Source organism: Lacerta agilis, chromosome 3 (assembly GCF_009819535.1).
Source record: "Lacerta agilis isolate rLacAgi1 chromosome 3, rLacAgi1.pri, whole genome shotgun sequence".
NCBI lineage: Eukaryota > Metazoa > Chordata > Lepidosauria > Squamata > Lacertidae > Lacerta > Lacerta agilis.
Genome location: NC_046314.1, coordinates 114,461,709 through 114,477,095, shown reverse-complemented (window position 1 = coordinate 114,477,095; position 15,387 = coordinate 114,461,709). Strand labels below are relative to the sequence as shown.

At 49.5% G+C, this 15,387-nt stretch overlaps 1 protein-coding gene across 5 annotated transcripts in view; it reads left to right on the top strand.

Moving 5' to 3' along the window:
- Window positions 1-15,387, top strand: part of NCOA1 (nuclear receptor coactivator 1) — a 224,407-nt gene that overhangs the window by 150,779 nt on the left and 58,241 nt on the right. For all 5 annotated transcript variants that reach the window (XM_033145189.1, XM_033145190.1, XM_033145193.1 and 2 more), the window contains one exon: window positions 12,838-12,932. In XM_033145189.1, the coding sequence (XP_033001080.1) occupies window positions 12,838-12,932 (95 nt within the window). The remainder of the gene's footprint in view (window positions 1-12,837; window positions 12,933-15,387) is intronic.

Here is a 15,387-nt window from a genome sequence, read left to right as displayed (position 1 = left end):
CTCCGCCGCCAGAGCTTTGCATGCTGGGCTGCTGTTTGAAAGTATCAAGCGAATGCTTTTAGAGCGGCTTCCCCGGGTCTGGAGCCCTTCCAAGGCTAGTAATGTACAGTTGGCAGGACATGGAGTTTGCGGCGGTGGCAGCAGCCTGGGGTGCATCTGCCAAGACAGCCATAAACCAGGCAAAGGAAGGGGCCAGGCAGTTAATTTTTCAGCACTCCGCCATCCCACAAAAGTTGCATGGCGATTCTGAGCCAGTGAGGCTCTGTGAATGCTGCTTTTCAAGCACTCGGCGCCCCTGTTTGCCAGAGAGCAGAAGAAAAGCTCAATTGGTGAAGTCATAATTTTGCTGGGCTGGGTTTTGTTTTGTTTTTGCAAGTGGATGAGGAAGGAGGTTTAAATGTCTGCACCTTGGAGAAAGCGATGTAGCTTGCTGCTGATCCATCTTGCATAGGACCCCTCTGGTTATGCGAGTCCTTTGCTGGTCAAGGCCCAAGGTCCACGAAGCCCAGCATTGAGTTTTCCCAAAGCAGCAAACTAAAGCTTTTCCCGCAATAGCAGTTTACATGCAGCGTCAATCTACCAAATTGTTACGTGTCATCTCTGAGAAGTCTTCCTCTCCTGCCCCCCACCCACAAAGTGTACCAGACTGACTCTGTTCCCACCACTGGCCACAAGCTGCAAAGTGACCCCCACCCTTAAGATGGGGGACATCCGGATGGATTGCGACCCATGTCAATTAGTGTATGTTGGGTGCCATTCGAATTCTCTTCCTTAAGCACCAGTAATGTGTAGAGCAGTCCTAGCTAGTAATGCTCACTTCCAAAGCTGTTTTTTGACCCATATCTGCCCGGGTTGTGTCAACAAGGCGTACCTCTCCTGCAACACTTGCTGCTTCTCCTCTTCTCTGCCTGTGGATCGTGGGCTGGGACAGACCCAGAGGTGATCTTGCTCGGCCTCCATCCCTTCGGCAGCATCTGCCTGTTATCTCCCATATGGATTAATTTACATCCCCTTAATTAAAGCAGGCCGCCGTTTGATTTAATTAAATTTTCCAGGACTATTGACAAACTTTAAATCAATCAAATAAAATCAGGCCGAAAGAATGCACACTGAAACCGGACACCCTTAAAAGCTTAAGCCATGGCCACTGAACGCCAGCAATGTTGCTCTGCTAATAAAATAGGAGCAACGTAGAAAGGCTGCCTTATAACAATTTTGGCACTGGTCCATCTTGCTCAGTATTGTCTACTTTGACTGGCAATGGCCTTCCAGGATTTTAGACAGAAGTCACTCTCAGCATTTACCTGGAGATGCCAGGGATTGAACCTGCGGCCTTTTGCATGAAAGGCATGTGCTGCAGCCCTTCAAATGAGAATTGTGTGGTAGGTCAGGCACCTCTCCTGGTGCAGCGCCCCATGTCCCACAGAATCCAGGCGCATGCGTTCCCCCCCCCCCTTTAAAAAATAAATGAAACTTGGACACCCAAGTTAAACCTGAAAACAGCCCCGTCTCGTCCATTGGGGCTGGTGGCGCGGCGCACCAGGGCGCCGGCCCCCCCAGGGGCGCCCCCGCGAGCCCGCCGGGATACCGGGCGCCCCCTCCCCAATCCGTCCCCACGGGTGGCTGGGCGCTCGCGTGCCAGCAGCACAGCCGCTTCTGCCCATGCTGCTCCTGGGCGGGCTGCGAGCCAGCCGGCCAGCCCCGTCTTCGAGCGCAGCAAGCAGGGGGAGCCGTGCAGCCCCGCTGGCGGCCTCCCCCTGCCCCCACGGGCGGCCGGGTGCTTGCGCCGCCCGCGCTCTCCCCCGAACGCCCCGGACGCATGGGGGCGCCCGAAGGAACGCTGTGCCCTGGCGGCAGATGTGCCTGAGACGGCCCTGCCTGAAAATTACTTTTTACAGTTGTGGATTTGCATGTGTTCAGCAGTTGTTAATCCCTTTTAAATTCTCTGCTGGAACACAACTGCTTTTGTTAAAGTTTTTGATTTCACACCTGGTTGTTTCTGCCAAAACATTACAAGAGAGAGAGAGAGAGAGAGAGAGAGAGAGAGAGAGAGAGAGAGAGATCCGTAGAAGAGCTTTGCACAGGAACGAACTGAGTCTGGGTGTTTCAGGTGACTATTCTCTGTTTCTGAATTCTGCCCAGCATTGTCCCCTGGTACTTCAGCTGGAGCTGCTACACATCCAAAGGAAAACATGGGGTTTAGACCCCTGCATTTTCCTCCTGCAGCAATGAGGCCATGGGATGGTATGTTTGGAGAGGTACAGTCGGGATGCTGTGCACAAGAGCTAGCTTGCAGTGTCTGGCTGGCTTTTTGGGGAGATGATCTGCTGGACTAATAGCCCTGATGCCGCAAGGCAATCCACATGTTCTTGAATCTTACAAGAACTTTACTGCTTTTGTTACTCTCGTGCTAAGAACCATACAGTAGTTGACAGTTAGATTCACCAATATTCTTCATCATTACTGCTGCCCACCGTGTTTATGAAGAAGGAGTTTAAAAAGAATTATGCTTACTGTAACAGAGTGGTTGCAGACCTCTGACTTGCGAATTAAGGGGATTTGAAATTAAATAAAGGATTTTAAACGCGTTCGGTGGTGCCACACTAAAGGTTATGTCATATCTAAAATTGGATCATGATCTTATCAGAGCTTGATTGTCAGTCTAAATCTAATCGTGTCAGTTTAGCTACATTGAATTTTAATGGAGTTCCCCTCTTTCCCTTTTGATTTAAAGGAGACCAAAATTGTGAATTGATCATGTGTGCCTTAAGAGGCACTCAGTGTTCCCCATGCTTTTGAATGAAACGGATAAGGAAGACCTCATACTCCTGTGTTCCACTCTATTCAAAATGTGACCAGTACTTGACAGGGTTTTTTTTTGTGGGGGGGGGGGTGAGGCTGAGGGGGACACAAGAGGCTCATAAGACAGTATGGAGAGAGTCGACATGCAGCTTGCCATCTTTCTCAAATTGCAAGAACTGTGTCATCTAATCGGGTTTCTGGTCAATAGGTTACAAAGGAAAACCAGAAAATAATGGTTAATAACCAGTTTTAACCTGGGTATTGCTTTCAGCTGTGGGCCAGTCCACCATCCTTCAGACCATGTGGGGGGCCAGACTATATTTTTTGGGGGGGATGAATGAATTCCTATGCCCCACAAATAACCCAGAGATGCATTTTTTAAAAAGGACACATTCTACTCATGTAAAAACACGCTGATTCCTGGGCCATCCATGGGCCAGATTGAGAAGGCAATTGGGCCGCATCCGGCCCCCGGGCCTTAGGTTGCCTACCCCTGACCTAGAGGCAGAGACTGCATAGCAACTGAACAGGCCAGGAACCAGAGTGAGTGAGAAGCAGTTGTTTCAGAACCCTGGACAGGCCCATGGGAAGATACGGCTTGTATTGGGATGGACAGGGATTGAGTTCCGATAATTAACAGTATTGAAGCCTGCATCCTTGCTGGAAAGTAGAGACCCTTAAAGAAGCAGCCATTTAGCCTGATGCCTAGAACTCAAACCGCCTCTCCTGGGTCTTGTTGAAGTCTTGGCTGCACAGGAGGGTTTTGGAGCAAAGATCCTGGGCCCTTGGAGAGGTCACACCTGAAAGTGGGTAGTCACTTGGGGCCTTATTTTAGGTGTCTCGGGTAAATAATGTCCCTGTTTGCTGGACTTGGGCCCTGTGATGTCCGAGTCCAGATCCAGGGTGCCTGCTCCTGCCTCTCCTGATTCCATTGGTTCCTCTTCCTCCAAGTCCAATGACAGCGACTAGGAGTACCTTTTACCAGCATCTTTTGATTTGCCAATCCCCTTTTCTCTCCTCCTCTCCTCCCCCTTCCTTCCAGTTCTACAGACTAGTAAACTGGGATTGTTTTCATGAAGTGCCAGCATTGGGACATGCCAGTCCTCTGCACCCTGGACAGTGCTTGTCTGGGTGCTGCTGTGTTTTGCAGCTTCCAGACTCTCAACCACCCACCTGCAGCCATGTATAAGCAAGAGGTTTTTCTAGCATGCTTCTGCAAAGCACATCCTCTGTAAACGAGCCATGTTTCCCCCTCCCCCTCGGGTCATGAATTCCAGTGAGCCGGCAAACTCCTCCACCCCTTTATTTCAGTAGGGCTGAGTTGCTGCCCCCATCTATAAAACTGGCCTCCCTGTCTCCTCCCCTTGAATCTGGCTTCTATCAAGGATTGATTTCAGATACAAACTCCAGTCACTGCTGTAAAATTCTGTCTGCGCAGCAGCGCTGGCCACTTTGCTCTGCATGCGTTTATTTTATAGAGCCCTCCCTCCTATGAACCAGGTCAATAAAATTCTAATTCATCTCCTGACAGTTTCAATCTAGTTGACAGCTAAATATAGAACAAGGGGAAGGGGAGACGATGAAGGCAGGAGAGGAACTGCCACTGCGTCTTCCCTCATCCAGACCTGTACAATTTCTGTAGGCTCACTATTCTGCCATGCAAGAGGAGAGGCTGGCAATGAGCACAAAATGTGATATCTAGAACAGGGGTAGCCAACCCCCAGTCCCCACTGAATTTGACACTGGCATCAGAAAAAAGAGGGGTTGGGAGTCTCAGCTGTGCTTTGCTGGTCTTTCCTATTCCCCGGACTTGAATGGGCTCTAAAGAGTTGGCCTTTAAGGGCTGAACAAGGCAAAGGAAATAAATACCTGCCTTCTGTCCTGCCCCAGTATGGGTCACATTCAGACCATGAATGTGATAGTCCAAGCCTTGGCGCCACTGCCTTCATGCTCCTTACCAGATATCTGGGGGGAAACTAAATAATAGTCCCCATTACTGGAAACAGCACTGCGTTAACCTTTGGGGAGGGCTTGCACTCTCAAGTGGAGTTTCTGACATGAAATGTTGAATTGCATGTTTACATTCCCCAAGTGGTTTCTTATCAGAGCCGGAAGCAATAATGAAAGAGCAGATAACACTGAGGTGACCAGTCTTAACCACTCGGCCCTGCTTTGAATGCTGAAGTCTGACTGGGATCAGGCCCATTGCCTCTAAGGCGCCCCCTGTTTCATGCCTGAAAGGTCTCTACTAGCCATGCCCTGAATTGGCTTTGCTCTGGCAAGAAGCACTGTATAATGAGAACATAAGAAGAGTTTGCTGGATCAGGCCAATGGCCCCTCTAGTCCAGCATCCTGTTCCCACAGTGGCCAACCAGATGCCTGTGGAAAACCTTCAAGCAGGATTCGAGCACGAGCAGCTCTCACTTCCTGTGATCTCTAGCAGCTGGCATTCAGAAGTTTCGCTGCCTCCAACTGTGGAAACAAAATAAAAAGTTCCTTCCAGTATCACCTTGTTGTTGTTCAGTCGTGTCCGACTCTTCGTGACCCCATGGACGAGAGCACGCCAGGCACGCCTATCCTTCACTGCCTCTCGCAGTTTGGCCAAACTCATGTTAGTAGCTTCAGTAGCACCTTAGAGACCAACTAAGTTGGTTCTTGGTATGAGCTTTCGTGTGCATGCACACTTCTTCAGATACACACAAAAAGCTCATACCAAGAACAAACTTAGTTGGTCTCTAAGGTGCTACTGGAAGGAATTTCTTTATTTTTTATTTTGTTTTGACTATGGCAGACCCAACACGGCTACCTACCTGTAACTCCAACTGTGGAAGCAGAGCAGAGCCATCATGGCTAGAAGCCAACGATAGCCCAACCCGTAAATTTGTCTAATCCTCTCTTAAAGCTATCAAGTTTGGTAGCAATCTCTGCCTCCTGTGGGAGTGAGTTCCATAAGTTTAACTTGGTGCTGCATGAAAAAGTACTTCCTTCTGTGTGTCCTGAACCGTCCAACAATCACCTCCATGGAATATCCCACAAGTTCTAGTGTGATGAGTGAGGGATAAAAACTTTTCTCTGTCCCTTTTCTCCATGCCAGGCATAAGTTTATGAATTGCTCTCATAGTAGCTCACTAGAAGGTCGCCCGGCTAACCATTCTAATGAGTGAGCTTCAGAAGAGGGACTCCCCTATATATTCCCTTTTAACCCTGAGGTGCGGTTCAGCTGGAGATACTGAGAAGCCAGGGGACTGGAGGGCTGTGTGTTCTTTCATGTGGGGCTGCCTGTGTGAAGGTTGGCAGAGAAAAGGGCAAGTATTTCCTGAAGGAAATTCTTGACGGAAATTCCAGGGCAGCCTATTTATTTACACATGCTGCACACACACACACCCCTTCAGCAGGTATTCGAAGCCCCAAGCAGAATCAGTTCAGCACCCTGAAACCCTGGAGAAAAAAAAGACTCTCCGTCCATTAACTTTCCAACAACTTGGGCAGTTGTTTACAACATTGGCTCATGCTGTACCAGCTGCCCGTTATTTGCCATGAAACCAGAATTAGAAAGCTCTGTTTTCAGCTGGGATCCCAGTTCAGACTTGGGAGGCAAAACAAAATAAAAAATAAAAATTGCAGTAACCACAATGTGTTCATTTTGGACTTTCAAGCCAACCACGTGAACCAGAAATTGGGAAGAGGGAATGGAAAGACAGGATCCTGAAGCACATTGACGGGGGTGGGGGTCAGACCGTGACATGTAACCATGACTCCTGGAGCCAGGCCTCTGTCTCCAGTCTTTGAAATCAGGAACATTTTTCTGGGGGACCTACTGGAAAAGCTCTGGTTGAGTCTTGATGGGTGGAGTACGAACCATCTCTGGATGAATGGCTGCAAAAAGAATGGTGGTGGTGGTGGGGGAGATGTGCAATTAGTATCACATTCCTTAAGAAGTCGTACATCAGCAGGCAGTCACTGCTCATTAATTTTATGTTCGGTCGGTGCTGCATTATTTCCCCTGTCACAGTTCAGGCAACCAGCCCTTTTCGACTTCATAAGGCACCCATGCAGTATGTGCAGCCACTAGAAATGGCTTCCTTTTGCTGCTGTTGTGGGGGGTGGTGCCTCTGTGGTTTCTGCTTATGCCTTGAAAGGGTTGCTCTGTAATGAGACATGAAGGACGCCGAACTCTGGAGAGACTCCGCCTCCCCTTCCTGCTTCCCAGACCCCTTTTATTTCAGCGTGGAATGTGCACGAAAAATTCTCAGTGGCGTTCGTCGGCTCTAGGGAGTTAATTGGACTCGTGTTGGCTTGCAAAACGGCAAGATCGCAAACGTTGAAACGACTCTTGTCGTTCGCTCCCTGAGATCAGCCAGGGAGACTCTCTTCCATGTACCTTCTGTGGCCAAATCAGGGTTGGTCAGGAGGGAGTGCTGTGAAAGCCTTTTCTGTGGTTGCACCTCATTTGTGGAATGCCTTGCCTCAGGAAATTCATTTCCCCAGCACCCACCCCAGGCAGGCACGTGGTCTGCTGGAATGAGAGCTTTTATGTGTCGAGCCCTGATACCTACTTGTATTTTGGTTTCCATGATTTGGTTCGGCTGTTAGCTGCTTTGAACAATGCAAATGCCTTGGAAAGGCTCGATATAAAAGAAAGAAAGAAATTTGTTACTAAGGGCTTGATATATCGCGGGCCAGTTTCTTTAGTGCCACCTTCACCAGCCTGGCTGGCTGGTGAAGGTGGGAACTTGGTAGTCCAAATCAGTTTGAGGGCATCAGGTTGGTGAAGGATGCTTTAGCGAGTGAGCCATCCCCAGAAGTCTTGCTGGATCCGAGCAAACGCCCACTGAGTCAGGCATAATTCGGCTTTTGAGTTTTAATTGTCCGATAAGACATTGCGTTGCTATTTTAATTACTGTTTAGTTACATTTCACGTTTTCTTACTACTGGCTATCCTGGCCTGCCACACGTGGTACAAAGGGCAGGATCCAAAATGGAAACAATGCTTATAAAGCAATGCACTAATATCAAAATCATACTCCAAGCGTGAATCCACGTGGATACAAAATCGGGTCACCCCACACATGAGCAGGTGGCAGCGGCAGGCTCTCGGGAACCCTGAAGTTTGTAGAAGTATTTGAAGAAAACTTTTTTTTAAAAAAAAGAATGGTGTGGGAGAAAGCCACCCCCCGAATAGCATAGTGAGGATTGAGCATGCTCAGTGAGCATGGAATGCTGTGTGGCTTCGGGGGGGAGGGGGATTGAAATCTCGGGGAGGGGGGTTGAATGCAGTGGATTGTTTGGCTGGAATCCCGAAGAGGAGCACTTCAAAACTACACCATTTCCTTACAGGTCCCATTGTTGCAGAACCCAAATGTTCTGTGAACAGAACCGTGCTTTACAAAACAGTCAATTTAGAATTGCACTTTTTTTTTAATAACGAAGAAACAACAACAACAACCCCACAAACCATGATTTAAGAATCCTATAGTACGAACAAGGCTAAAGAAAGGGGATATGAAAAGAGAAAGGGAACTTGTCTTCTTGGCTGAAGGCGGGAGTGGAGAACGTCAGGGCCAGAGGCCAACTGCTGCCCTCCTGGTCCCTCTCTCTTGCCCTTGGGACTCTCCCCAGACAATACCTCCTGCCCACTGCACCCCTCAGTAGCATCCTCCTTGAGTGTTTTTGGGTGGCTGAGATGTGCCCTTGGATTCTGATGGTTTGCCAGGATGGAGGGTAGAGGACAGGGGTATGCAGAAATGAGCCTACTCTACCAAAGTAAAAATCACACCTGTCACTCTGCCCTTTTTGCCTCTGTCCCCACCTACCACAGCCATGTGGGCCCCAGAAAGTTGCCCAGAACAGGATGTGAATGGCCCTGAAGCTGGAAATTGCTTCAGCTTCCGTGGCTTAGGGCATCATCTGGCAGAAGTCACAGTGGCAAGAGGGGTATGGTGAGAACTTCCCTCTGAAGAGAAAGACGATAAAGTAATTTGCTCGAGGAGCACTATAAATGATTGCTAATAAATGAAAAGTGAAGGAGAAGCTTCAAGAGAAATGAAGCAATGTATAGCTGGATTTTCACCTCCTGACTGTATGAATCAGCCACGTAGATTGCAGCTATTTCCGGTGGAAGGCCAAAAGCCTGAGGGCACCTTGGAGGCAGATTTGTGGAGGTTTAAATGCATTAGATAGTGACAATGCCATAAAGAGCAAGAAATATTTCATAGTGGAAAAACCCCACCAACATCCTGAGGTCTTTCCACAATGCATCATTTTTCAGCAGATCCGGGCTGGCTGTGCATTTCAGTTCCCAGGTATGCCTTGGGACTAAATTCAGACAACATCCATTTTAGGACCATAGTGGAGAGCTGAGAGTTTTAGTTCAGTGCGGCTGAATCCTACATTTTATAAAGCCAGAAACCCTAAATCGGTGGGTTCCGCCAGTGGTCCGCAAGCTCCATGCATGTAGAACAGGGGAAGGTTGCAGAGCAATTAAGGATACCTGTACTTGCTTTGCACACTCAATTAATTTTTTTCTGATGATGTAGATGGCGACCGTTCTGACGAAGGCTGGATTAAACAAATTAACAAGGCCCTAGCCTGCTGGAATATGTGATGCTAACAATATGGCTCTGGATTTGACAACGTTGCCAAGCTTTGTATTCAGTGCTGAAGTGAAATAGATCGCTGTGAGGGCATGCTAGCTGGGGGTGGAAGGGACTTGCTGTTCTAAACATCTGGGGAGCATCCGCTTGGGAAAAGCTGACCTGGTCAGTCTCACAAACGGCGAGTGAGGTGTTGTGCTTCTTCAGATTGGAGGTGGGATCCCTTCATGCCGCACAAGAATATCTACTGTGTGTAAAATGTGGCATAACCCAAGTGAAATTTTGTACTCGTTGGTATGCTTGTTTTCTATGTGCAGGAAATGTATGGGAGAGCCTTCCATCCTGTGCGTCCCCATCCACAGTCTGGGGCGGTACAGCTCAGGAGGCGCAATGGCACCTTCAGGAGCGATAGATCCTAGGACAGCCACTCCATAGGCAATCTGCAGCCTCCCTTGGCCCCTGCTCCCTCCTCTGCAGCTTTTGATGACTGCAGGTCCTCTAGCAAGCCTCACTTCCCAACCCTCGTGCAGCCTTGCTGTCACGGCAAACCTTTTCTCTTTCCTTGCCTTTCCCCTCTAGTCGCACACATATGGAACACACACATGTGTGTTGCTGACCCCCAAAATCCTTCTTCTGATCTTCCCACCACCTGTTCTTTCCTGTGGGTTGGGCCGTGTTGGACTAATTCCGTACCGAAGTACTAATGAATGGCATGACTCCGTGTCAAGCCCTTGATCGATGTCTCTTTAGGTTTGATTTTAATTAACTGAAAATCAAAGCTCTGCATCAAGGGAGCTGCGGTTATTCGCCTTCTGTTGCTTCCCCAGTTGCTTGTACGAAGAGAAGGGCCAGCCCTGGGCTCAGGGCTCTCTTAACACCTAATGCTGTCCGGGGGGGGGGGGCAGCTGGTGCAGAGCTGTGTTGCTTCTAGAGCACATAGGGATCACTTGTGCTTATGGGACCTGCCTTCTTCCACTCTTAGCCTCTCCACATCGCCTTCCACCATTTCAGCCAGTTAACCAATCCAGGCTTGCCAGCTTCCACTGGCCTGTGTCGGGGACAGAGTCTTTCAGCCACTGCCTCTCTCTGCATGCCCGAATCTCTCCTATTCTCACAACGCAGCAGATGGGGGTGGTAAAACGTGTGCCTGGTTTTGCAACACTTGCGGCTGCCGATGGAGTGGGCTGGGGCTTTCACGATGAAACGTTCTCCTAAGCAAACACATTCCCTTCACAAAGAAAAGTAGCCTTTCAGGGAGAAGGGTTGAGTTTTGCTTCGTCTCTGAGCTGGGATTCTTTTCACATGGAGGAGCGTCAGAGCTCCCTTATCTGAAGTACATTCGGAACCAGGCTCCCCATCTTCTCTGTCTGTTAGAAAGGACCACGTCTGTGTGGCGGAGATGGGTCTTGGATGCTCTGACCCACCTTAAGTAATAGACATGAGACTAGACTGGGCTCTCTTATGCCACCATTTGGCTACTGGTTCCTTTGGAAGGTGCTGGACTACTTTCCTGAGATTTTAAGAGTGAGGGGGGGCTGTGGAAGAGAGAGAATCCCTCCCCACCCCCAGTTTTCCAATTGGAGCACACCAACATCAGCCACGTCCTGTTTTGGGCTAGTGTTTGTTGGGAGGTTTTCATCTTAGAAGCACATTGGTCCTTTTTACGTCAAGTTGCTAAAGGCAAGAGAGGATTACTATCGTCATCACCATTGTTCAAAGAGCAGTGTTTGGTTTTTGCCCCTTGCTCCTCCTGGCCGCAGAAACGAGCTCAGGGCACAAACACCCTCTCGCCCTGCAAGCTCCAAGCCTCCAGCCCTGCCCAGAGCCAACCGAGAGGTGCTCCTTATTCTGCAACGTACTGAAATGCTTGTGAAAGGTGCCACTTCAACCACAGAATCTAAATGCTCATCAGGAGCTGTGTGTTAAATGAAAGTGGAGGCCAGGTTAAGGGAGTGGGAGATTTTGCATGGGGGGGGGGCTTTCCTACTCCTGATCTTAATTCTGCTTCCAGCCTAGAAATGTCTGTGAATGCCCCCCGTGTTTCTGAAGCCAAGAGATGGGAAGGGCTCCCGGGCACAATGGCGAAGGCCGTGGCGCCTCGTTCCACCCGCTAATCCTTTTGAATAATAGGCTTGGAAGTGCTGTATGAAACTATTTTGCTAAAGTTGGAGGAGGATTCCGCAGCCCAATTAAAGGATTAGAATGGAAAGCCGCCGCATTACTCTTAAGTATGTGAATATATGAAATTGGGGTGGAAGCAGCAAGATAAACCATTCTTCCTTCTAAGACGGCCTGATCCTTGGCTGCTATCCTGGCCCAGGGGCTGACTTTGCGGGAGGCAAATCTTTTGTCCCGTAGGGAGGGAAAACCTTCGTGCCTCCTCTTTAAGTGTGCTTCCCAGCTCTGTCCCCCAGCATGCGCAACTGGAGAGAGAGAGAGGTGTTATTATTATCTTACTCAGAACCATAGAGTTGGAAGGTTCCAGCAGCCGCCGCCACCACCCTGGCCAGGCCAATCCTCAGCTGCAGGCAGGGCTGTGTATGCATCTTTTCAGTCCCCCTTCAGGTTAATCTCTGCAATTTGTGTGTCTCAATCAGAGTACAGTCGTACCTTGGATCCCAAACGCCTTGGTACTTGGACGTTTTGGCTCCCGAACGCCGCAAACCCAGAAGTGAGAATGTTCTTTGGAAGCCAAACGTGCGGCTTCCACAGCTTCTGATTGGCTGCAGGAAGCTGCTGCAGCCAATCAGAAGCCACGCCTTGGTTCCCGAACTGTTTCGGGAATCGAACAGACTCCCGGAACGGATTAAGTTTGGGAACCATGGTTCCACTGTAGTCGCTTTCAGAGAGCTCACGCCGCACATTGCAGGAGAACGGTGCAAATGGCAAGGGCCATTAGACAATCCAGATTGGCCAAGATTGCTTTCTGTGCGCACTCAGGGTGATTAGAGCCCGGATATGCGCAACTGAAACGCTGCTGGGCCCAGCTTCATGCTGCTTGACAGCCTGCGCCTCATGTCAGCTTCTGTTTCCCCCCTTTCCATCCTCAACCCAGAATTTCTCCATTGGCCACAGCAGCGCTCTCTCCCTCTCCCTGGCCCGACTCCTCAGCTTCAGTCAGCTCTCTAGTTCCTGACGCTGCTTCAGCCTGGTCCCTGTATCTGAGCTACAGCTCACAAACTCTTGTTCAAGGGCAAGGGATCGGCCGCTTTTGTTTCTGAACAAGGACTGTCTCTGGTTGTCAATGCATAGCCTGATTCTGCTTCAGCTCGGCAGCCTTTGTGTGTGGCTGACATGTCCCTAGTCCCCGAACTTTATTGCCACAAGCGGTCTAAACATTTGTCCTGCTTTCCCGCCCATCCGTTTTGGAACACAGCTGAGATGTACTCGAAACTGAAAGCGAATCTCCTTTGACTTGAAAGTGCCCTTTTCTGTGTTGCAGAGAAAACAGCTGATGATGATGTACAGAAGTCTGATATCTCGTCCAGCAGCCAAGGAGTGATCGAAAAGGAATCTCTGGGGCCTCTTCTCCTGGAGGTATGTACATAAGGGAGGCAGCTGCTCTGCATTGCCGTCATGAAAAAACCTTCTAAATATCAGGAAGGAGTGTTCTTTTAGGATTATCCTGAAGGTGGAAATCAGGGACCATAGAGTCCTACTCCCCAGAACATTTACCCCCCAAAAAAGGTTAGAAAAATAGCTGAGGCGAGTGGATTAAATACGCCTAGTTGTGCCTTAAATCTAGGAGACGGTTTGCGCAGCTCAAAGCCCCACCCCCACCCCCACCCGGCGTTTCGCATGCAGGTCCTCAGTAGAAAGCCAGCGCCGATGTTAATTTTCTTTAAAAAAAAAAAAAAAAAGCTTCTAGTACTCATGGTTGCAGGGAGAAGGGGTCTTTAAAAAGTGGATTTCAGGCCAATTAGCCTAGCTTCCGTCCCAGATTAGTGGATGGGAAGCATGGCTTTTACTGCAGGGCCAAAATGAAGTGTGGGAGCAAATGAGTGGGGAAAGAGGACCCACTGGCAACTCTTTTCCTTCTTCATCCTGCCCCCTGTAGCGGTTCTTCCACTTCTTCAGATCTAACGCAGATCTTTTTAACTGGGGGCGCCCTTACCTGTTTGAAGGATCAGCAGCTTGCACGAGATTAAAGCAATCTGCCTTGGAATGAAAACAAAACCCAGCCACACCTCAAATGAATTGACCCAAGTCGTGAGATGCTGATGGACCTAAGCTGGCTGGAAATTGCCTGTTGTGCTAAAGGCTCTCCTACTGACCTAGCTTCCCCCTCCGTGCATGAGACCCCCTTCGTAGCATAAGAGCCAACTCCTAGGGGACTAAGGCCCCTTCGCTCCACCCCCACCCCAAATAAAATATTTGAGGATGCTAAGCCCCTCCAAAGTTGATGGCCATTTCCATTCAAATGGTTTGCGTGCCCCGTGCCATGTGATCAGTTATGCACCACACCACCCTCAGTATATATATTTTTTGCAAGTTGGCACCCTTGCTTCATAGCTACCTGCAGGCATTTTGCTGTGAGGTGGTGGTGTTAATCTAGGTGCACCTGTTGAATCCTACTTTGACACAGGATGCAGCCTCTCTCTTTCCAGGAAGCTTTTGATGAAGGCTGCAGCCCCCCCTCCCTGTTTGCCCCGCCCCCCAAGCAGCTGGTACATTACCTCTGAGCCTGGGAGCTGTTTTGGGAACTAGCTGCAGTTAGAGACCCAGCCTCCCGTCTCCCATCAGTTTGTTCTTGGGACAGACATTCATCACAGATCCCTCCCCAGCTCATCCTTGCCATTTCGAATGCCTTGCCGATGTTCACCTGCGTTGTTTTTGTGGTTTCTTCTCTCCCCCCCCACCCCCACCCACTTTGGAGGTTGTGGGCTTGCCCTCTCGGCCGCTTCAGCCACACAGGACCCAGATTTCCAAAGCCTGCGCTGCTCGCTATCCCTTACGCAGCGGGCAGAGGGAGTGACCGACATTGCCAGCGCGACGATAATGCCACGTTACCCACGGGGGGGGGGGGGGAAGCCCGGCAGCAGCTCATTATCTTGTTACCGCTGACGACCCGTGTGCCCCTGCTTGAAACGCAGCAGCGGCTTGTGGGTTTGGTTTTTTTAAACCATTTCTCCCTGATTTAGGATGCTCAGGAGAGAGGAAGGGGCCCTGCTCCTAATTTCCGGAAATGGATTATTCAGTACCAGTTGCACGCTGGTTAGGCACCAGGCTGCCTGCGTTAATGGAACGGAGATTGATTTACACCCGCTACCGTTTCTGAGCTGCTGATTCACTCTGTTCCCCTTTGCCTGCTGTATATCCTGCCTGACTTATTCATGCTGCTTTTCCTTTCCTTTCCTAAATACCTTTTTTAAAACGCCAGAGCGTTCGGGGTTTTTTTTTTTTTTTTTTAATGGCAGGGCTGGAAGATGCACTGAAACAGGCGGAAAGTTAAAAGAGGTGGGGGGGGGATGGAGTTTTAATTCAGGCAAGATCCTGCTTGGCTCTGATCTGCAACTCACCCCTTGCCATTTTTTGGGGGGGGGCTTAGAATGCAGAAGCCTCTGGTTGCTTAGCAACAGGCAACAGCTGTGACTAAGGGAAATTGCAGGTCATGGGCCAATTTGAGGCGGGGGGGGGGGATGAAATTGCTTCCTGTTTCCAACAGCTAATGTAGCAGGAAGGGGAAAACACAATTATTCCAATGAAAAATAAAAGAGTGTGAAGCCAAGTAAATGGTGTCTGTCTGCTTAGCGAGGCAATCAATTATCTGGGAGAGGGGCGCAAATGTTGCCAGTTATGCACATGTGGGTGGATGTGCCTGTGAATATATAGTCTCGAATTATGAAGGGACAGGGCTCTTGTCAGTTCTCTCAGATCTCAGGCAGAGCTTAAGAATCCCCGGACCAACCATGCCCGAGGGAGACCTCTCCAGCCTCCTTTGGAAAACGTACACCTCAATCAAAAACCCACCATGCCTCTTGCTAGATTTTGC